Source organism: Meles meles, chromosome 14 (genome assembly GCF_922984935.1).
Source record: "Meles meles chromosome 14, mMelMel3.1 paternal haplotype, whole genome shotgun sequence".
NCBI lineage: Eukaryota > Metazoa > Chordata > Mammalia > Carnivora > Mustelidae > Meles > Meles meles.
In genome coordinates, this window is record NC_060079.1 from 73,779,607 (window position 1) to 73,801,941 (window position 22,335).

Consider the following 22,335-nt stretch of genomic DNA (forward strand, 5'->3'; position numbering starts at 1 on the left):
CCCAAAGCCCGGTGGGCGGGCCGTGCCCCAGCTCCGGGGTGCTTGGAGCTTTGTGCTTCGGTCTGAGATGATGCCTCGTTTGTTGTGAGAAGGGGAGGCCTGAGTGCTTACTGAACACGCCCGGACTATACAAGACTACCTGGACAGCCCAGTGGGGTTGGTCACTACCTGCGTTCGCAGTAAAGAATCTTCTCTGACCCTTGATGGAAGCCAGACGTGACGTCCCGCTCTCAGGATAGCACAACCTGTGGGGGGTCGTGTCACTGACGAGGTTGTGGACACGCCGTGCACGGTTGTAGGGTTCCGCGTAGAGTTTTGGTTGACCCTAGGGTTGGGGTGTGCAGGGGGGAGCACAGTGTGATTTCTCCCGTCAGTGTTGCCCACCTGCTCCTGCCGCCAGTGTTGTGTTTCCTGGGGGGTCAGAGTCAAAGCCTTCGGGTATATGGGCTCCCTCCACGCCCTGTAGATGGCCTCGCTCTTGGCCCTCCCCCAGGGAACTGGTCCTTCTTTCCTTCCTCTTCTTGCTCTGCCTGCTGCTGAGTTAGTGAACAGCTCAGGTAGTGGTGAATGAAGTGTGTACAGAGTCAGGAAGACGTGGACATTCGTGTGTGTGTGTGTGTGTGTGTGTGTGTACGCGCGCGCGCGTGTGTGCGCCAGTGCGCGCCTTTAGCCCTGTGCTGAGCCCGTGTGTCCTTGCTCCAGGTCGTAATGAATCGCAGTGCAGGAGTCAGAATCGAGCACCCAGGAGGCACCCAAGCACATGGGTTTCCGAAGTGAAATTGTCAAAGGAGTTTTCAGCTTCGTTGCAGCGCCGTAATTACACAGGCAGCAAATATGTGGCCGTGTCTTCCAAACAAGGACCCTTTTCTTGGGAGGTTAACATCCGGAGGATGTTCTGGAAGAGTTATAATTACTTTTTTCATGTTCTTCATAATGAAATGACCTTTTAGTTCTTCGTAATAAAGCAGATGCTTTGAACGTGCAGATCAGGGGGCAGGAAATAAAAACAGGACAGTGTTTCTAGAGGCAGCAGCAGGAGTTTCGGGTCCCATCCTGTTCCCATGGAAGGACTTCCACGTTCTGGAACCACAGCAGGGCTGGGACCGGCCCTGTGTGCGCAGAGGGGAGGGTACTGAGGGCAGGCAGAGCCGCCTGAATGGTTGGGATGACTTCCGGGGCCGCAGCCTGCTTTCCACACACCCCCTAGAGCTGGCCCCTTTTGAATTCATCCACCTCACACTGTCTACCCCCTCCCCCCACCCCCCACAGGGGCACAGGGCAGTGATGATCAGAACCCAGAGCTGTTTCTAAAACAAGAGTAAAGATGCCACAGACAGAAACGGGGCTCTGCCAGCAAGCCAATGCAGGAAAATGTCCCTTTTGAGTTTGAGGCTTTAACAGGAGTACATTTTCTTTTAAGAAATAGTTGGTAGAGGAAGGAAGAAAGTGAAGTCAGTGATGTTTGACTTCCACGCTGGGCTTTGCCCCTCCCCCAGCGTCCGCTTTCCCCGGGCTAGGGTGTTATCTGTGAGAAGGAGGAAATTGCTTGTTAGGAATATTAAGGAAGCCACAAGATCCCCACCCCCATTTCTCCCCTTGCCCCCCTAATCTAGAGGACTCTCACTAAAATATCTAAATCATATCCTTCGAACTAAATAAAGACCTTCCCGAGTTGCATTGTCAAATGGCGTGCCCATTTGAAAGGTTTGGGGTCACTTACATAGTTCCAAGTAGTTATCTATGTACCCGCAAATCAAGCTTCAATGTGTCGTGCCTCCTCTTATTAATGTGTGGCATTTTGTCAAAATCAGGACATCGTGGCTCAGGAGCTGGGTCTTGCTTTTTGTTCAGGTGTTGGGGGGGCAGTGGGGAAAGGGAAGGAGAGCTCTCCAGCTCCTCCAGGAGCTTCATGGGATGGCGAAGGTGCAGGGGACGGGTGTTCCCAGGAGGCAGAAAGCCTCCATTTCAGACCAGAGCTCCTTTCTGCTCCCAAGCGTATGAGAAGAGCAGCCAGCAAACTCGCAGCTAAAAGCAGGCACGTGTCAGGACCGACAGAATGGCCAAGTGATCTGCTTCTCCGTAGAGACTGGATTAATAACCCTTTGCTGAAAATCCAGAGATGCCTCGATCCTGCAGTTGATGGAGACTACCAGGCAGTGATTAGCCGGGTATGAGTCCATTGCTTGAACATCCCCCAGGAACCCCAATTTGGGGGGAATCTCATCCAGTGGGTGAGGATACGAGAGACAGACAAGGGAGGATGCTGGAGCTCCTGCCGTGGCGTTTGAGCATGGGGCAGAACGACTGTGTGATGGGGAGAGAATCCGTATTTAACTGGAAGAGAAGTGAGGAGTAAGTAAGGCACTCTGCCAGCCATGGTCGTTTGGGCAGCTAAGAGGAAGCAGAAGGATTGGGGATACTGTGTCGGGGTGGAGGACGAAGGAATGGGTTGAAGAAAACGTCCAGAAGCCGTGAGGACCCAAGCTGGGAGCATCATGGACGCTCTCTGTCCCCTTATCCCAGGGAAGCTTTACCTACGCCGTGGGTCTGTAGGCTCCGCCTCCCACGTGATGTCACCGACTACCGGGAAGGGGCGTCTGCGGGCTCCACCTCCCGCGTGATGTCATCCATACAGCATATGCTTAGAATCCAGGGAATGAATCGGGTCGTTCACCGTCTGCTGCAGGAAGCCAGGGGCTGGGCAAGGAGCCAGCCCCTCCGATGTTCCCAACCCCTGGCTTTGCTTCCTTACATGCCTGCGTTCTTCCTGCATTCCTCTGCCTATCCTGACAACTGTTCCAGAAGGCTCCCAGGCTCAGTGCTGCTTTAGCTGGGAAGGGAGGTCTTTCTCCCAGTGTTGGAGGCATAGAGCGATGGCATCCTTGGAGTTGAATCACAGCCCGTCCTGACTAGGGTTCAGGGTTTTATGCCACTTGGAGTACCTCTCACTTCCGACTCAAGGCGCCATGCCCGGATTTTTACCTTTTTTCTTTCTCACTCATCCCCTTCACTGAAGTTGGCTTCTAGTTTTCCTGAACAGTTGGTTTAAAGATAATAGCCAGATCCATTGTTGTAAATGGTGTTTTAATTGTCTCTGGAATATGCTTTTCTTATCAGTGCTTCAATTCACACACACCACTGGCACCGTGCTTGGAGGGGCGTAAGCTGGACCCCCTTGGCTCACGTTCAGGCTCACGATCTCGTGATAGCTGACATTAGGCAAGCCATGTGGTTCTTTGTGCCTCGGTTTCTAAAGCTGTTTAAGGGTGGTCCAGAGGGCACCTGCCTATTGAGGCCACCACGAGGGGTCAGTGAGTTTGTGCTTGTACCGTGCTCAGCACGGCAGACCGTGCTCAGTACCTACCTGACGTTTTCGATATTCCTCTCCTCCGGTGTGTAAGCCCCTGGCTTATCAACACTGGCTGCAGCCCAGAGCCTTAAAAAATGTAAATAAAATATACCCAAAACTCTGCTGAAAGTGCCCACATCTTTGTCAGCGATCATCCGGCAGGTCGGGGTGGGGGGGTCTGGACCTTCCCTATACCTAGGACCCCTTGTCCTTCCTGCTTCTGCATCCATTCCCACCTCCTCACGCATGGGTCCCTTGTACCCCCTCAGTCCTGTTTTTCCCCTCCTGAGGGCTTTGCACACAGCTGTCTGTCTGCTCTAGGCTAAGGGTTCTTAGGGGCAGAAACCTGGTCTGTTAGTGATCTCCATGCTGTTCTAATGACGCCAGAATCACCCAAGTGTGGATGGGGAGAAACTATAAAATGAGACCAAATTAAAATGATGACAAAAGAGTTCTTCCCCATCTCTTACAAAGAACAAGTGGACTTCCTTTTGTCTGCAGAATAACTAGGGAAATTTCCAGTTCTCCTTCTGGCACTAACACTCAGTGATACCCAGAGAAGGGGGAGGTACTGGAAAGGGAGACGGGAAGGTCACTACTTAGGTAGGATCCTGGGGCTGGGACTCGATCAGGGAACTTTTCCACTGCTAACGCTTTTGTTTCCCGCCACCTTTTGCCTTTGTTCTCAGGGAAGGCCGCTCAAATGCCCACATCAGAGGAGATTACCAAAGAATCGGAGATGTCCTGCTGAAGAACATTCAGGGCATGAAGGTGAGCGGCTTTGGGATTGGGGTGGAACACGGTTCCTGGGGACAGTAACGGCGGGGCTGTCAGAGGCCTGGGCTCTCACCGCTGTCTGTAAGCGCGGAGGACCCGAACTGACCTTCTAGGGATGACACAGCTCCGCATAAACCCCTCTGTCTTGCCAGATCATTTTATTCAGAAGCATAAAGGAAAATGCAGTCACCTGGCGGGGGCGGGGGGGGGACACTTTCTGTCCTTTTTCTCTTCAAAAACTCTGTGTGGTGATCAAAACAACAGGTATTTTCTGTGAATAAATCATTCAGAACCATTTTTAAAAATGAGGTAGACAAGACGTTTGGTTGACAGAACGTTTCACTTTTCGTCCGTTGTTTTTGGTGTCTTCTAAGTGTGGCAGAAATACCGGTTTCAGAACCACGTAGGAATTCTTTCCATCCTATGACTTCTTAAGTCTTTGTGCCAGGCCGAGAGCTCTAACCTGCTCGCTGGTTACGAAGAATGGAAGTGCAAAGAGTCAGTCCCCACCGAGCCAGTCTTCCACCTCGCCAGTCTTCCACCTCATCTTTGAAATCTACCCTCTCTTATATCTGGAATTTTCATTTTTACATTTTTACATTTTCACTTTAACCTATCATCCCTTTAATATAGAATGTTTTAATTCACACAGTTTACCTTTTGAATACAGATACATCTCTGTTTGCATTTTATTTTTTTATTTTTTATTTTTTTAAAGATTTTATTTATTTGACAGACAGAGATCACAAATAGGCAGAGAGGCAGGCGGGGGTAGGGGGGGTAGCAGGCTCCCTGCTGAGCAGAGAGCCCGACGCAGGGCTTGATCCCAGGACCCTGGGACCATGACCTGAGCCGAAGGCAGGGGCTTTAACCCACTGAGCCACCCAGGTGCCCCTCTGTTTGCATTTTAAAGCGATCTTCCTACATCTTGACTGCCCGAAGCCTGTCTAAGAGCCTTAACTAATAACCAAGGGCAGGCTGCTCATACCGACACCATTTCCCGCCAGCCATCTGTCCGTCTAGCACTAGCCAACGTCTAAGACATGCATACAATGAAAGTTACCGCTAGAGTTTGAATTAATTGCCAAGAATCTTGCTAAGTTGTTGAGTGCTTCACTTTTCCCCCTTAGAATGATCTTTCTCATGAGGGAGGACGGTGGGGCGGTAGGGGAAGATGGGGGTACATAGGAAAGAAAGGCTACTCTCAAGATTTCCTATTTCTCTTAAAGATCAAGATCTTATTTTGTAGGCCTTGTGCTCACTTTTTCTCTGTGTTCAAAAAGCAACACTCCTCTCTGGGCAAGATGAGAGAGGGAGGCCCTGGAAGCTCGTGGGATGGCAGAATCCTATGCAATAGATGCAAAGAATTATCTAAGAGGTTCTAAGGCTGTGGTATTTGTAGTGCCATAAGTCAGGCCTTTGCACAAAACTCCCGTGTAACTAACAGACATCTTTGTACTTTCCATCATATATTTTATTAATATGTTTTACTTTTTTGTTAAAGATTTTATTTATTTATTTGACAGAGATCACAAGTAGTCAGAGTGGCAGGCAGAGAGAGAGAGGAGGAAGCAGGCTCCCTGCTGAGCAGAGAGCCTGATGCGGGGCTCGATCCCAGGACCCTGAGATCATGACCTGAGCTGAAGGCAGAGGCTTTAACCCACTGAGCCACCCAGGCACCCCGTAATCTATTTTACTTTTTAAAGCAATTTTTGAAGTTTACAGAAAAACCGAGCAGAGAGCTCCCAGAGAGCTCCCCTATTCCTGCCCACTGATGCTCGCGCTCGCACTCCATGACCCCTATGCTAACGTCTTGTGTGGCTCTGGTGTATTTGTTACAACTGATGGGACATTTTTATTCACAAAATCCACAGTTTACGTGAGGCTTCACTCTGGGTATGTCCTGTGGGGTTTTGCCAAGTGCAGAACATCGCGTACCTGCCGTGACCAGAGGACACAGGACAGCATCGCTGCCCGAAAAACACTCCCTGCTCTGCCTGTTCGTCCCTCCCCTCCCCCAGCCCCTGCAACCACTGACCTTCTGTCTCCATAGTTCTGCCTCTTCCAGAAAGTCCTAGAGTCAGAATCACACAGAGCGCAGCCTCTCCAAGCTTCTTCGCTTGTTAAAGATCTCTCTCTCTCTCTTTCTCTTTTACAATACACGTTTGTCACTGTTGTACTTTCCCAGTTCTTTTCCTCACAGGAAGCTCCTTTTCCCACATTTTGCCTGTCTTCTTGGCCCAGTTGGGTTTTCCCCCTTTGCTCCACCTGCTCCCTTCACGCGGCAGCGGATCCTGGAACAACACCGGTTTGAACGGGGCGGGTCCGCTTACGGGCAGAATTTTTTCCGTCAACCCCGTAGGGTCCCGTAAATGTGTGTCGTGCTCCCTGTGATGGTAAATATAACACTGTGGGTCGCCAACTCTTTGTGTTGACTGGAAGGCTCCTAGACAGCAGGAGGCTCATATTAATAATTGAGTTTGGGGGGAACTAAAAGTTAAATGCTCTGAACCCCAACATTATTCAAGGACCTGCTGTACGATCCTGCCCAGGGAGGGCTCCCCCGGCACTTACTCCCTTCCAGGAGGCTGGGCCTCCGTCGTGGCCTCCGGGGACAGCAGCTGGACACCTGCCAGCCCACTCCTGCCCCCTTGGGGACAGCCCCCAGAGTTGTCCGGTTTATCAGCTGTCCGTGGTCGCTCACCCCCGGAGAGCTGACAGGCTCGGGCCTCCAGCCTCCTCTCTGTTCACCTTGCACCTGAGACCTCCTAAAACATCCCTGGTTTGTGCTCAGAGCCTGGTGAGTTGGCATTTCTGTGCTCAGAGCCTGGTGAGTTGGCATTTCTGCGCTGAGGCGGCTTCATCAGCTGCTGGCGCGTGAGTTGGTGTGCGGATGCCGTGAGCATTTATAGCATGGAGCTCTGTGCGAGCGAAATTAAAATACGTGCAGAGGCTCACACGGCCCCTGGCAGCCTTTTTTTAGACTTTGTTTGGGTTGCTTTTTCTTGTAGTGGTTATAGTTGGTTTTAAAGAATTTTTACGAAATATGAAGGGAAGGTGGCAGAAAGTTCTAGAGATGCAGAAGCCCAGCTTAGCACTTGTCCAAAATGTTTAGAGCAATCTGCAGCTCGCAGTGTCCTTCCTGCCTCCCCCAAACCCCAACACACAAAGCCAGGTATTTACCTGCATTTTCAAGGGCTCGGCGAGGGCGGGGGGGAGCCGACCCTCCACTCGTGACCATGACCTAGGCAGGGGGGCCAGGGGCCGCAATCCCCGCCTGAAAGTCGCACAGCCCGACTGTGATCGCGGGCTCATGCTGTGGACTTCCAACCGGAAACATCTGCCCACTTGCACAAAGGCTCTTCGAAATCACACCAATAAAAGATCCGCCTTTCATCCAGTCTGGGACCGTCACCTGAGCCATCTGTCACCTCGAGTGTCCAACTCCTGTCCTTTCTCCTTCTTCAGCTCCTACCACATTACTCCTTCTGGCCCTCCGTTTGCTCTCCGCGGGATGTCTCGACCTGCTTCCCGGTGCCTCCCCTCCCCACAGCCCGCCCAGCTCCCAGGCCCCAGGCCCCATTTCCGTTACAGGCCGACTGCCTGGGCTCAGAGCCCTCCTGCGTCTCTCTGGTTGGGAGAATGCAGTCCAAACCCAAAACGTGAAAAAAGGAAGCCTTCATCGTCTAGCCTTGGATGATCTTTCCAGGCCCTTTCCCCTGATCTTTGCATTCCACTCCATGCTCTGGTGACCATGAACTTGCCTCTCTCTAGGCTCTCAGGTTCTTGCAAGACTCCTGCCTCGGCTGGGTGCATGCATGGATTCATTTGCTCTTTTTCTTTCTTTCTTTTCTTTTTTTCTTTTTTTTAAGTAACCTCTACTCTCAACATGGGGCTCTGGCTCAGAGGCCTGAGAAAGCAAGAGTTGCACGCTCTCGTGACTGAGCCAGCCAGGTGCCCCTCATCTGCTCATTAGTGCATGCAGGGAACAGGCATTTACTGAGCACCTACTGTGTGCATCAGGCCCCAAGGATATAGGAACATGACAGACGTGCTCTCTTAATAGGGGACTACGCACGTTGTAATACTGCATAGAGCTGCATGCACACGAGCACACACGCGCTCAAGGGTGTGCGTAGCTGGTAGAACCCGGACAAACTCCGGATTGGCCCAATGTCAGTCTCTTGGCGTTGACGTTGTGCGGTCGTCACAAGATGGTAACGCTGGGGGAGGCTGGGCGAAGGACGTCCCTGTACATTTCTTTGCAAGTTCCTAGGAGTCCATATTTTTTTTTAAAAAAGTAGTCAACAAGCCGAGCAGGTGATAAGGACTGAGAGGGATAAATACAGCCTAAGTACAGTAAGACAGAGGAGCCCCCAGCTGGGGGCGGTGGTTGGGTGTCCAGGGAGTTGCCGAGGCCGGCAGGAGTCCAAACAGAGGAGTGTTGTGTGCAGAGGCTCTGAATGCGATAGCCTGGGATGTTCAAGTTCAGCTTGGCCCTGGGATGAGAGGCAAGAAGCAAGACAGGGTGGTTAGGGAGATTATATCCCAAGGATCCTCTGTGCCCTGCCGAGGACTCTGGAGGTTGTCCCAAGGTGGGGGGAGCTCTTGTCATATTCCATCCAAGAGGCCACGAGCTGAGCTCCATCGCCCATTTGTACCAGTGGTGGAGGGGTGAGGCGTGGAGGCAGAGGCCCCCATGGAGACCCCACCGCGGTGGTGGACGGCACAAGGCCAGAACCAGAGCAGTGACCATGTGAAGAAGAATAGGAAAAGGTTTGATGTTTTAAGGAGGTAGAATGGGAAGAACTTGGTAAAGGATTCAAAAAATGGGGGAATCTGGAATGTTCTCTTGGTTTTCCTGTCTCAAGTCACTGGCTGGTGGCGGCACTCATCCTGAGGCTGGGGAATCTCAGGGCGGCCCTGGGTGAGGCAGGCAGCATGGGGTTCCCACCGGACTTGCTGTGTCTCAGGCTCCTTAGGAAGCCTTTGTGGGGCGTGGAAATGTAGATGTGGGGGTGAGCGGTGCACGGGTAGCAAGACTGCCCCTGGGAAGTGAGTCTTGAGGACAGCTGTTCTCTTGACCTCGATGTCCTTGTGCCCATCTTATTACCTCTGTCTGGAAACCTCTTTCCCTTGTGATTCTTCCCCACCTGCTGGGAAGACTGAATTCCTCCATTAATGCTTTATTGTCCTTTATTACCCTCCCTAGTCTCCACCATGAGCCGTAACAGGAAAGGAATCTTCAACGGCATGTGTTAAAGATGGTCAGACAGACTTTATTCAGGACCACTGTGACTGGGGTAGAGTCCCCTGCGGTGGGGTTTTCAGCAGGGGAAAGACTAGGCTCATCTCTGAAGACAACATGGGCATTTCTAGCCAAGGGGCCGGGGTGGGGGGTCAGAGGATGGGAATATATGCAGAGGAAACACGGGGTAAGTCGGGTTCTGGCTGAACCAACCCAACAGCCTTCTTTGCTGAAGACGGGGTGATCCGGTATCACCTGGGGTTGATGAGAAATGAGGAACACAATGTCTGGTCTGGTGACCAGACATCCAGGTTGTAGGGCTAGGGTTGGGCTGACAAAAAAGGTTTTTGCTGAAACTGGCTTTCAGTCAGGAAGTTCCCAGACAGGTCGAGGAGAAGGCTCAGGAGCCTGAAGAAAGGGTCACGTGCAGCGTCTCTGTGCAGCGTCCCTGGAGCAGGGCGCATGTCTAATTCTCACCCAGCTGTCTAGGACTGAGCAGAGCAGGGGCATGTGGCAGATACTCCCTGGTGAGCGAAAGGGGTGACTTAAATAGGTACAGCGGTAACCGTGTGACATTTACGGAATGGGCCCTGGTCTATTTGTCATCTGGTGACATTTAGAAGAAAACCACCGGGCCCCTGAAAGAGCGCCTGTTTGTTCATTCTCCTCCGAGATTACCTCTCCATCTCCTCCTCCAAAATCCCTAAGCTTTGTCAGCGGCTTAATGCTTTAGTAGAGCTTTTCCTTTCATCCGGAGACCCTAACTGCCACAGTCAAATACATAGCGAAGTGGGGACCGTAGGAGAACGAAAGAAAGCCAAGGCGAGCCTCGTCTCGGAGAGGCTGGCCGGCTGGGACGCATGCGCATTTGTCTCCCCCCGGCCCCCAGCAACTGGCAGTTCACCTGTGGAAGCACAGCGAGGCTCTGGAGGCGCTGGAGACCGGCATCCGGGGCTCGCGGCGGCTGGAGAACCTGTGCCGGGACTTCGAGCTGCAGAAGGTGTGCTACCTGCCGCTCAACACCTTCCTGCTGCGCCCGCTGCACCGGCTCGTGCACTACAAGCGGCTGCTGGAGCGCCTGTGCAAGCACCACCCGCCGCACCACGCCGACTTCCGGGACTGCCGCGGTGAGCGGGGGGGCGGGGCGCCGCGCGGGACCGGAGAGGTGGAGGGGCGTACCCGGAGTCACACAGCGGGAAAGCAGAGGGCTCGGAGCCCGGACCCAGACCCCGTGTTCTTGACCATCCTGTGCTAGTGTTGTGACGCTGTCACTCTCCGTGTCGCTCGCTCGGCACCGGGCCAGATACCAGGTATCTTAGTGACACCGGTGCCTTCGCTCCTTAACTACCAGTGCAACAGGAGTACTGTTACCCCATTTTACAGATGAGATACCTGAGAGATATCTCTCCTAAGATCTTATGAACACCTCCCATCCGTGTCCTCTTTTTCTCAATGTACCTCTCACTCTCGTGCTTAAAACCTGGGTGACCCCTGGTTCCCTCAGACTATAGTTGAAGCTTTGTGATCTGGCTCCTGGCCAGTCCCTCCTACAGCAGATACTCATTGAGCACCTGCTGTGTACTAAGCATACGAGGACCAGCTAGTGGCCACAGAGGGCAGGACATCTGGGCAGTGACTGACCTATGACCTGACCCAGCCACTAGGGCCCAGGGGGAGCTTTCTGAAGAAGAGATTTTTTTTCTTTTTTTAAAGATTTTATTTATTTATTTGACAGAGAGGCAGGCAGAGACAGAAGGGAAAGCGGGCTCCCTGCTGAGCAGAGAGCCCTATGTGGGGCTCGATCCCAGGACCCTAGGATCATGACCTGAGCCAAAGGCAGAGGCTTTAACCCACTGAGCCACCCAGGTGCCCTTAAGAAAATGTTATTTTAATTTTTTATCTAATGCATAAAGTGAAAGAATTTTCCTGGATAGACTTGAGAACAACACATACAGAGGCCCACAGAGGACAGAGACTATGGAACATTCCAGAAAGTAGAAGTTCTGTGTAGAACCCAGAGGGATAGCAGCAGAAAAGAGACTGGCAAAGTAAACGGAGACCAGGTCCCCTGGGATCTCGTAAACCCCACAAGACTGCAAGGAAGAGCAAAGGGAAGACCGGGAGGGTTTTAAGGAGGGAAATGGGGATGTGGGACTTGTTCCAGTAAAGTCAGTCCTTTGGTATCCTGGGATATGTAGACAAATCTTATAGATGAGGCTTTTTAATATTTTTTAAATTTTTTTAAAGATTCATTTATTTGCAAGAGTGTGCATGTGTCAGCAGGGGGAGGGGCACAGGGAGAGGGAGAAGCAGATTCTCCACTGAGCGGAGCCCAACGGGGGCTCCATCCCACCCAAGCCAAAAGGCAGACACTTAATCAGCTGTGCCGCCCAGCGCCCCATCCCCTGTCCCCAGCACTGACAAGTATTTCCCAATGAAAATACCTAAATGCTCAGCTCCTGTGGATTTACCTAAACTAAACTCACACTAGTTGGGCATCAGCTCCTTTTCCACATCAGATACATCCCCGCGGGAGGGAGATGTGCCCAGACTCTAAAATCTGCCTTTTGCAGTCATCTTGGTAAACGGTGTAATTGGTTCAGAAGGAAGAAATTGGGGGGGGGGGGTGCTGGATGTCAGGTGCCCTAAAGTGTCACACTATCAGTAGGGTCCCTCCTTTGCCCCAGATTTTCTGTGGCCTCCCTGTGCTCTGTTCTTTCCGGGTAACAGGAGGTGGGTAGAAACCTTGGCCCCCGAGGAGAAATTCCAAGTCTCCTCCTGCTTCTTCCCTTACCGCTTGCCCCTCCGTGCCAAGTGATCCCGACAGGAGGACAGCCGTCCACCACGTAGCTACAAAAGGATCTTTTACATTTCCAGAATGCATTTGGGAAACTCCAGTAAAGCAAATAAATACATAATGCCAATTATTTTATTTGTGAGAAATTTGTATTAGGAATAGCAGTGTTTTCCCCCAGGAGGACGGCTTCTAACTTAGTTCAGCTACTGGAGGTGTGACCCAGAGGGCTGATACCGGGGTGTGCCTGGGGGGAGGGACCCCAGTCTGGCGCTCATGCCGCCGTGTCTGTGTTCGCTTCTTAGCTGCTCTGGCAGAGATCACTGAGCTGGTGGTCCAGCTTCACGGGACGATGATCAAGATGGAGAACTTCCAGAAGCTGCACGAACTCAAGAAGGACTTGATCGGCATCGACAATCTCGTGATTCCAGGAAGGGTAAGCCGCTGCTGGAGCCAAGCCGGCAAGGCAGTATTTCAGGGACTTATATTTGAACCTTTTGAATCTGGACTCCGGTGTAAGACCCCCTCCTCCCGAGTGAAGTGGCTTCCTTCCAGCTACGAGGCAACTGGGAAGGCGCCTTGACCGTGATAGCATTGCTCGAAATGTGTCAGAAGGAGATAAAGCAAGCCTTTGACCGCCTGGTCTACTATTTCTCCTTACCTGTTGATTGGCTAATTTACTTTCCTCCTACCATATTCGGAGAGGAATTGAGATAGCTTATTTTAGTTTTTAAAAGTTAGGGAAATGGAAATGGAAGCCAAGGGAAAACAAAGACAAGCAAACAAACAATGGGGCAAAATGGTGATACAGTCGCGCAGGAAAATTAGCACCCCAAAGCACGTAATTCCTGTGTAAGGATGAAAAGGATTTTTAAGAGATGCAGTTTTTTGTTCATAACATAATTTTAATATAGAATTAAAGTTTTATCCAGAACATGGTTCTAGAAGAGATGTGCGTTCAATTGAGCTGTTAACCTTCCCCCGGCCTCACAGGGATGCAGGGCCTCGCTGCACGCGCACACACCCCTTTCAGGCCAGGGGACATGAACACACAGGGAACCTGCCTGCTTCTGATTCTTTTTCTAAGAAGCCATCATTGCCCAGGGATCAAAAAATATTAGGCGGTTTATCCACTCTGTCTATGGGATTGTTATCCCTAGAGCCGCCCTGTTTCAAGGTATACAGTGACCGGGGCTCCAGAGAGAATTTTGGTGCCTTTGGTCTGTTGCACAGCTGCCTTTTTTTTTTTTTTTTTTTAAGATTTATTTATTAGAGAGCGAGCGAGCACATGCACACGTGAGCAGCGGGCAGGGGCAGAGGGAGAGAAAGTCTCCAAGAGATTCCTCACGGGGCACAGAGCCCCATGCAGGGCTCGATCTTACAACCCCGAGAGCATGACCTGAGCCGCCCACCCCTCTATCTGCTGCTCGGCAGACAGGTGCTCTGTCCAGTATGCCAGGGGCTTTCCGTCCTGGCTGCCAGGCAGCAGCCCCGGACGCTTGCAGTCTGTAACATGGGGAAGACGTGGGAACCTGCCCGTGTGTTTGGGTCTCTGCCAAGAGAGCCCGGTTACAAAACTGATGGGAACATTAGTGCTGAGAGATGGTCAGAAGAGGTGTATGTGGGCTGACGGGTGGGAACAAAAGCCGGGCCTGGCTTCAGCTCTGCCAGGGAGAACATTCTAGTGGGCTTCACGTAAGGAGCACGTTTACCCAGCCACATGGAAGCCGTGCCATTACGGAGAGTTTCTCTTAACTTTGATGTTCTAGAATACGTAGCCTGTTATGCTGCCTGGCGAACCAAGCCCACCTGTAAAGAATTTTTGGGCCCCACATTGGACTCCCTGCTCCGCGGGGAGTCTGCTTCTCCTTCTACCCTTCCCCACACACACCCTGCTTGTGCCCGCTCGCTCGCTCTCAAATAAATAAAATATATATTTTTTTAAAAACTTTTTTTATTTTTTGAGAAAAGGCCCCCGTTGGTACCATGTAAAGAGAAGTGGATTAGAGCAGGAAGTCGCAGGTTCATTCAGGTCCAAACTCCGCCAGACCTGGGTGTTTCAACCAACCAGAATGTTCCTTCCTTTCTGTAGCGTGGGCGTCCTATGCTCTCCGTTGTAGGTCATGAGGATCAAATGAGATTTAATGTGTAAAAAATAGCAAAAGCGACTTTCTCCTTCCCCTACCTATAGTTACTTGAAGGGATTAAGCGTAACAGCGTCTGGGAAGGCCCGTGGCTAATACAGGTTCTCTCACTGATCCCGGACAGGTTTCTTTTTCTTTTTCTTTTTTTTTTTTTAAAGATTTTATTTATTTATTTGACAGAGAGAGATCACAAGTAGGCAGAGAGGCAAGCAGAGAGAGAGAGAGAGAGAGAGAGGAGGAAGCAAGCTCCTCGCCAAGCAGAGAGCCCGATGCGGGACTCGATCCCAGGACCCTGGGATCATGACCTGAGCCGAAGGCAGAGGCTTAAACCACTGAGCCACCCAGGCGCCCCCCGGACAGGTTTCTAAGTCACTTTGCTCCTTAGTTTTTTATAAGGATTTTTTTAAAAAATATTTTATTTATTTGACAGAGAGAAATCACAACTAGGCAGAGAGGCAGGCAGAGAGAGAGGAGGAAGCAGGCTCCCTGCGGAGCAGAGAGCCCGATGCGGGCCTCGATCCCAGGACCCTGAGATCATGACCTGAGCCGAAGGCAGAGGCTTTAACCCACTGAGCCACCCAGGCGCCCCTGCTCCTTAGTTTTTTTTTTATCTGAAAATGGGACAGTATTGAACTGGAGGCTCCCCTACGGTGCTAGTATAAGGCCCCTACATGTGCTCAGGATTATTTAAAAAGGGGAAGTCGGAGCTGGGTTGCTGGTGACCGACTGCCTTATATCCATGTCCGTGTGTTCATCAACTAGCCTCAGGTCAACCCTGAAAGAAATGGAGAGGAAGGAATCACAGGCCCTCCGGGGAACAAATAACCCCCCATGGGTGGGAGGAAAGCTCTGATTTGTCTCTAAGTAGAATTTAAAAAATTGAGATTTAAAGGGGAGATGCCCCCCCCCATGGGCTACTGCAGCGTGAGTCCTGGCAGGGCCGAATCCGCTCACCTTCCTGCTGGGGTCAGTCTGCGATGGTATCACATCCTGGAGGGTGGGGCTTCCCTCCCCGCCCACCCCACATCCCCCCACACCCCCCCACACCCCAGGCCTACTTTGGCCGGAGTCAGCCCCCCTGATGGTGTTTATCCTAAGAACCGTGTGCCTGAGGGAGCGCTTGTCCTGGGCCCGCCTTCTGGTTAGAGGAGCGCAGTCAGAAAGGAAGCCCGCGCTGGCGGTGGGTGAGGTCCGTTTGGTCAAAACTCAGAGGTGTGGACTGGATTTCCCTCCAGAGGGAAGCAGCTTGCTCTCAAGGATATTTGAGGCCATCCTCCCACCGCCTTCTTTGGTTTAAAAAGAAAAATTTCAGACGCGGGACATTTTCCATCCCCTGCGTCGGACCTTGATATCTGAGTCCACGGCCCTTCCGCTCCCTACCGCTGGAGCACCCCCCACCCAGGAACACAGACGGGGCTCCTTGTCTTCCTGCAGCAAGTGTCAGGGCACCTCGTCTCTCGCAGAGAAAACGGTCAAGCTCCCTCAGATCTGCTAGAAAGCGCACCTGTTCCAACAGGGTTGAGTCCCGATCCCATCCTGGGCTGCCTGGCAGTGGTGCCCCCCCCAGACAGCATTTCCTGGGATCGCATTGCTGATGTCTGATAGCACCCATCCCAGGTTCCTGCGAGGATTTATGATGTGTCCCTTTGTTGGTCCCCAAAACACGTACCTCGGTGAAACTGCCGGCAGACACGGTCTTTGATCCATATTTCATTAAAAAAGCAGAGTTGAGTCAGGCTGTGCCAAAGTCTATAGAATCAAAATGAGTTGGCTGAGGCCCTGGCTCGGTAGCTGCTCTGAGCATGGAAAAATCTGGTGGCAGGTGTTCTGGAAGTCTGTTGATAACGTAGCAAACTCTCCTGACATGTCATGGCTGAAAACAGCTTTTCCGTAGAGGTCATGACTCACTGTGAGTCAGGAACTGGGCAGGGTTCAGCCAGGTGATTCTTCCGCTCCCTGTGCACTGACGGGTCCCAGACGGGCTGGCCTCGAGGGTCGGAGGCTGGCACCTGGCAGGGACATCTGGAGGCTCAGCTGGGACTGACTCTGCACCGGGGAGCCCATGAGAAGCCCGACTGGCCCTCGGTTCAGGCTGCTCTTAATGCTGTGCGCCGCTCAGGGTCCCACGAGCAAGTGTTCCCGGGGACAAAGCAGAGGCTACGTGTGGTCTTATGACCTCATCCTGGAAGTCCCATAGTGGCAGGGCCACACTCTGTTGGTCAAATCAGTCACCAGCCCACCCACATCCAAGGGAGCAGAGCCCCCGCCTCCACAGGAGGAATGTGAAAAACGTTAATGAACTTGCAGCCGTGGGCTAGAAGTAGCCCTGTGGAGAACAGTTTCGTGGCTCCTTAATAAGTTAACCATGGACTTTCCATAGGACCCAGCAATTCCCCTCCTTATTATACAGCCAGAAGAATTAAAAACAGGTATTCCAACTCCAAAAAAAAAAAAACTTTTTTTTTTTTAAGAAATATATGGGGGGAACACTTCCTTTTTTTTTTTTTTTTTTTTTTTTTAAGATTTTATTTATGTTTGAGAAAGAGGGAGAACGTGAGCAGACGGGAAAGGCAGAGGGAGAAGCAGGCTTCCCGCTGAGCAGGGAGCCTGGTGTAGGGCTTGATCCCCGGACCCTGAGATCATGACCTGAGCTGAAGGCAGATGCTTACTCAGGCGCCCCCTCAAACAAAACCTTGAATGTGAATGTCCATAGCAACACTGTCGTAGCCAAAAACCCGAAGTGTCCATCCTCAGGTGAGTAGATGAACACAGTGTGACGTGTCCATACAAGGAAACAGCCACGGGAAGGAGGGGCGCTCTGATATGTACCCCCATGTGCATGGAACTTGCAAACACACCGAGGGGAAGGCGGCACACAACAAAACCTCATATATGACAAGACTGAATTTATAGGAAATATCCTGAATGGGCAAATCCATTTCAAAAGAAAAAAAGATTAGTGAGAGCCAAGTGCTAGGGAAAGGCAGGAGTCAGGAGTGACTGCCTGAGGGCCACCGGGTTTCCTTTTGGGTGATGAAAATGTCCAGACCTAGAGAGTAGCAATGCGTACACTTTCTGAATGCACTAAAGGTCACAAACGGTCATTTTTATGTGTATTTTATGATTTTTAAAAAAATAGTTTTGTGAGGCTTAGGGTTTTAATTTTTTTTTTTTTTTAAATTTTTGAAGTGCCCCAAATGACCTGGGCCCTCAGTTGTTTATTAATGTGGGAGGAGGGATTCCTTGGATACGTTTGCTTCTGGCTGTTTTATCCTAGAGCAGCCACTGGTTTCTAGGAGCCAGAGCTGTGAGTCACAGAGCGATCCTGGGTTCCGAGTAACTCCCCTCTGGCTTCTCTGTCTTCCCAGCGCCCTGACGCCACCCCCTCCCCCCAACCATGCATGTGGTGGGAGCCCCTGCCCCCCCCCCCCCACTTTCCACTCCCCCCCTTCCCCCAGCACTGGCCGTGGAGCCACACTGTCGTGGTCTCGGAGCACCGGTTTATCAGCACGGAGCCCATCGGAGCGCCTGCCTCGTGGGTTCCTGGGAGGGACAGCGGCCCTCAGTGAACAGTAACTAGGGTCGCTGTGGTGGTCGCCGGAACCGGAGCGTGGCCTGAGGACGCGGGCTCGCGCGCTCCCCACCAACCCCTGGGCTCTGTTTGCTCCGCAGGAGTTCATCCGCCTGGGCAGCCTCAGCAAGCTCTCTGGCAAGGGGCTCCAGCAGCGCATGTTTTTCCTGGTAAGTGCCGAGAGCCGTCGGTCTTCAGGGTGATGGGGGGGCTCCACGGGGATCACAGGGCCGGGCCCAGGCCACCGGGTAGGCAGGAGGAGCGGCTGCGGTCGGGGAGCTGCCCTGCGAGATTCTGAAGACGCGGTCTGGGCACCTGCGGGTTCAGGGGAGCCCGTCCGTCTCAGCCGCACTTGTCCTTGCTCCTCTAGTTCAACGACGTCTTGCTGTACACGAGCAGGGGGCTGACGGCCTCGAATCAGTTTAAAGTCCACGGACAGCTCCCACTATATGGCATGATCGTGAGTATGCGCCGTGGGCATGCGATCCCGGCCCTCCCGGTGCGCTGCCTGCAGGGGGCAGGCCGAGCTAGAGGAAGGGGGAGGCCGCGACCTGAAGAAGGGGAGGGAGGGGCGGAACTAGGCCCCTTGGCCCTGTGCCGGCTCCCTGAGAGGGGCTCGGGACACAGCTTCTCCTGCATGTGCAATGTCCAGGCAACTTCCTTCTAGAATCAAGTGAGGAAGCGAGCTGACGTGGCCATGAGGTAGGCCTGGCCCCGGGGCCCCTGAAGGAGCGTTCTCACCAGCCCCTAGAGCGGTGGAGCCCTCCCCTCGAGCGGGAGCCACCTGTCTGCCACCTGGGTAGAGGGAAGTTTACGGGCACTGCCAAAAAGCAATTCCGGGCCTTTGGACCTTCCTTTTGGCTTGCTGACTGTGATTTTTCTGACTTGGCTCCTTTGAGCCACAGCCAGTTTGGGGAATGTTTGAAAATGCACCGTGTGACCCACTTGCCTCTCGGCAGTAACACGATGCACACTCGTCCCACAGATCGAGGAAAGCGAGGACGAGTGGGGTGTGCCCCACTGCCTAACCCTCCGGGGCCAGCGGCAGTCCGTCGTCGTGGCGGCCAGGTAAGGCGGACACCCAACCCCTCCCCTGCCGGCCCCTTTCCCTGCCGGACTCTGAAAACCTGCCGTCCGCCTCTTCAGCTCCAGGTCCGAGATGGAAAAGTGGGTTGAGGATATCCAGATGGCCATTGATTTGGCAGAGAAAAGCAGCGGCCCCACTCCTGAGTTCCTGGCCAGCAGCCCCCCTGACAATAGTAAGTGTGTGTGGTGGGGGGGGGGTCTCCTCGTGCTGCACGGGCACCGACCGGCACCCCACCTCCAGGATCTGGCCGTGGAGGGGGCACAGCCCCGGCTCACGGAGCGGGGACAGCCTGTTCCATTCCCGGCGGCCCCATCTCTGTGACGGACATTTGTGTTTAGTCTTTTGCATTCCTAATTTCTATGACATATGTACAAAATTGTGTAATTGGAAGTTTATGGGATAGAAAACAAAGAAGGCCCTCTGACCCAAGTACTTCCATATAGCTGCTGTGATCGACTTGACACGTCTTATTTCTTCCCTGTACGTTTTTTTCCCAAAGTTTTACTTAAATTCCAGTTAGTGAACACACTGTGCAATACTGGCTTCAGGAGCAGAATTCAGTGGTTCATCAGCTGCACAGAACACCCGGTGCGCATCACGAGCGCCCTCCCGGGTGCCCATTCCCCATCCAGCCCGTCCCGCCACCCACCTCCCTCTGGCCACCTTCAGTCTGTCATCTGTAGTTAAGAGCCTCTTGTGGTTTGTCTCCCGCTTTCTCCCCCTCCCCTATGTTCGTGTTTTGTTTCTTGAGTGAATCATATGGTGTTTGTCCTTCTCTAACTTATTTCACTTCGCACAGTATCCCCTAGGTTCATCCACATCCTTGCAAATGGCAGGCTCTCACCTTTGTCATGGCCGCGTAATATTCCGGTGGCCAGATCGCCACCTCTTCGTCGACCATCCATGGGTCAATAGACATCTGGGCTCTTTCCGTAGTTTGGCTGTCGTTGATAGACATTTGTGTTTCGTAACCCTAAAAATCAAGGCACTTCCGCTCGCTAAGACACCCCTTAGAACAGAGCTACCGGCAGCAGTAGGGAGAGGACCCGAGGCCATCTGACTGGGCGAACGCCCCAGGCCTCGGCGCCCAGGCGTGTTCGGGGCTCCCTGGCAGAGGGGCTGACGGGGTGGCGCCTGGACGAGGAGATGGCTGCTAGTGTGACCCCAGCTGAATGCCCTCGGCCGTCCTGTCCCATCCGGCACCCCGGGAGGGTCTGGGACGGGGTCCTTCTCCTGCTGGCAGAGATCCGAAGCCCGATCTTTTGTCGCACCCTGCAGAGTCCCCGGACGAGGCCACGGTGGCGGACCAGGAGTCGGAGGACGACCTGAGCGCCTCGCGCACGTCGCTGGAGCGCCAGGCCCCGCCCCGCGGCAACACGACGGTACACGTGTGCTGGCATCGCAACACCAGCGTGTCCGTGGTGGACTTCAGCGTCGCCGTGGAGGTGCGGGCCGCGTCCTGCTGTTCTCCGGGCCCCGAAGCCGGGATCGGCCCCTCCCGGAGCTGGCCGCTGGCGCTCAGGGAGGTGGGGGAGGGGGATGCGGCGGGGCTGGGTCGGACCATGGAGCCCTGTTGGCTTCGGTTGCCCATGGCAGAGGCGCTGGGTTACCTTCTTCACACCTGAAAACCTCTGAGTTCTGAGACAGGCCTGGCCTAGGATGTGTCACGGGAGACCTGAGCCGGGGACGGCAGGGGGCCAGCCAGTGGTGTTGGGGACCGTCCCTAGGGACTGTCCGCGATCACTCTCTGGGGGTGACCGTCACGGTTCCATGCTGCTTTTCCAGAGTCTCCCTGCGAGAGGGGTGCAAAAGCCCGCGCCTGTTTCTGAAAACGTCTTTGGGAGCACCCGTGTGAGGGGCAGGCCTTGGGCCCCAAGTGCGCCACCCGCGGGTCCCCCGGCACACTCCCACCCCAGGCGCCAGGCCTTCCTGGGGCTGCCAGTGAACGGCCCCTCGGCTCCAACCCCAAGGGGACGGATGGACCCTGTCCTTCTGCCCAGCTCGCTATACGCAGCATCCTGCCTCCCTTCACACTTGGGAACTAGAGCTTCTCCCACGCATGGGGGTTGGGGGCAGGTGAGGACTGTCAGGGGATTCGGGAACTTGGCAGGCTTGAAACCCCCTTTGCCAGCCTGGAAGCATGCAGGCCACTCCGGAACGCAGCGACCCCCTCGTCAGGTAGGTCCTGGGGGCCGGGCACTGTAAGGTCAGCTCCTCTGGGGCGACAGGCCCGCCCAGCGGCCTACGTGGTCAGGTGTGTGCACTGAGCTGGTCAGCAAAGCGGCCCGCAGGCCAGATCCAGGCCCGCCTTGGTCGGTCCCAGCCCATGAACTAAGAACGGGGTTTGACGCTAACTGTCGACGACGATCTGACTTGGCCACTTGGCCTGATGAGCTCAGACTGCAGACTGTCCGGCCCATCGGGGAAGTCCACCGGCCCCCCGAGAGGTGACCGCAAGCCCCGCGGTGTGTGGGTTTAAGGTAGCAATAATGTAGGTGAACTCGATGTGGAATTGACTCGTGCCCCCGGCCCTTGCCACAGCCCCCTCCCCGGGCCCTTTGGTCTCACTGGGCATATGGGGAGGGAGTGGCCGCGCCTTCCATCCCGGCTCTGCTGCTGCTGAGGACCCCCCCCGCCCCCACCATGGACTCTCTTCCCCTCGCATCTCCTGCAGGACCCCCACTGGTGGAGGGGAGTACGGGGGGTAGCTGGGGAAGGCGCGAAGATGTGCCGGGCATGACTCGAAAGTGGTGGGGAAACCGAGAGCATGGTTGGGGGGGGGGGGGTCCACGTTGGCAGGCGCTGGAGGCCAGGGAGAGGTGGGCAGCCTGGAGGGAAGGGACTGGGAGGGAAGGGAAGGCACAGAGAGGGAGAATCAGGGCGGGGGGAGGGTTCTGGCTCTCCTGGCTGCCGTAACACGTTCTCCCCAACTGGTTCACACCGGGGCCGCTTACCTGCCGGGCTGCTGGGAGCTGAGGAAGGGCCGCGCTATGCCTCACCCCCAGCTTCCGGTATTTGCCCCCATCCGTGGTGTCTCTTGGCTTATAGACGTATCACCCCAATCTCGGTCTCCGTGCCATGGGGAGGTGTCCCTGTGTGTTCAGGTGTCGTAAGGACACCGGGTACTGTCTTAGGGCCACCCTACTCCAGGAGGACCCATCTGAACTCCGACACCCGTGGAGACCCTAGTTCCAAATAAGCCCCATCCACAGGTACCTGGGCTTTGGAATGGAACATCTTTGTGGGGTGGTGGGGGGATGCAACGCGATCCAGAATAAAGACCCGAGCAGCAGCGTGTGCCAGGACGAGGGCAGAGCACAGAGGCCATTCGTCTGCTGGGGAGCCCAGGAGCAGAGGCTGCTGGG

The 22,335-nt window shown here is 53.9% G+C and overlaps 1 protein-coding gene across 8 annotated transcripts in view; it reads left to right on the forward strand.

Annotated features, from left to right (window-relative positions):
- Positions 1-22,335, forward strand: part of FARP1 (FERM, ARH/RhoGEF and pleckstrin domain protein 1) — a 280,772-nt gene that overhangs the window by 253,199 nt on the left and 5,238 nt on the right. For all 8 annotated transcript variants that reach the window (XM_045978472.1, XM_045978471.1, XM_045978469.1 and 5 more), the window contains exons 17-24: positions 4,039-4,120; positions 10,264-10,501; positions 12,474-12,604; positions 17,985-18,053; positions 18,254-18,343; positions 18,869-18,951; positions 19,030-19,142; positions 20,249-20,415. In XM_045978472.1, the coding sequence (XP_045834428.1) occupies positions 4,039-4,120; positions 10,264-10,501; positions 12,474-12,604; positions 17,985-18,053; positions 18,254-18,343; positions 18,869-18,951; positions 19,030-19,142; positions 20,249-20,415 (973 nt within the window). The remainder of the gene's footprint in view (positions 1-4,038; positions 4,121-10,263; positions 10,502-12,473; positions 12,605-17,984; positions 18,054-18,253; positions 18,344-18,868; positions 18,952-19,029; positions 19,143-20,248; positions 20,416-22,335) is intronic.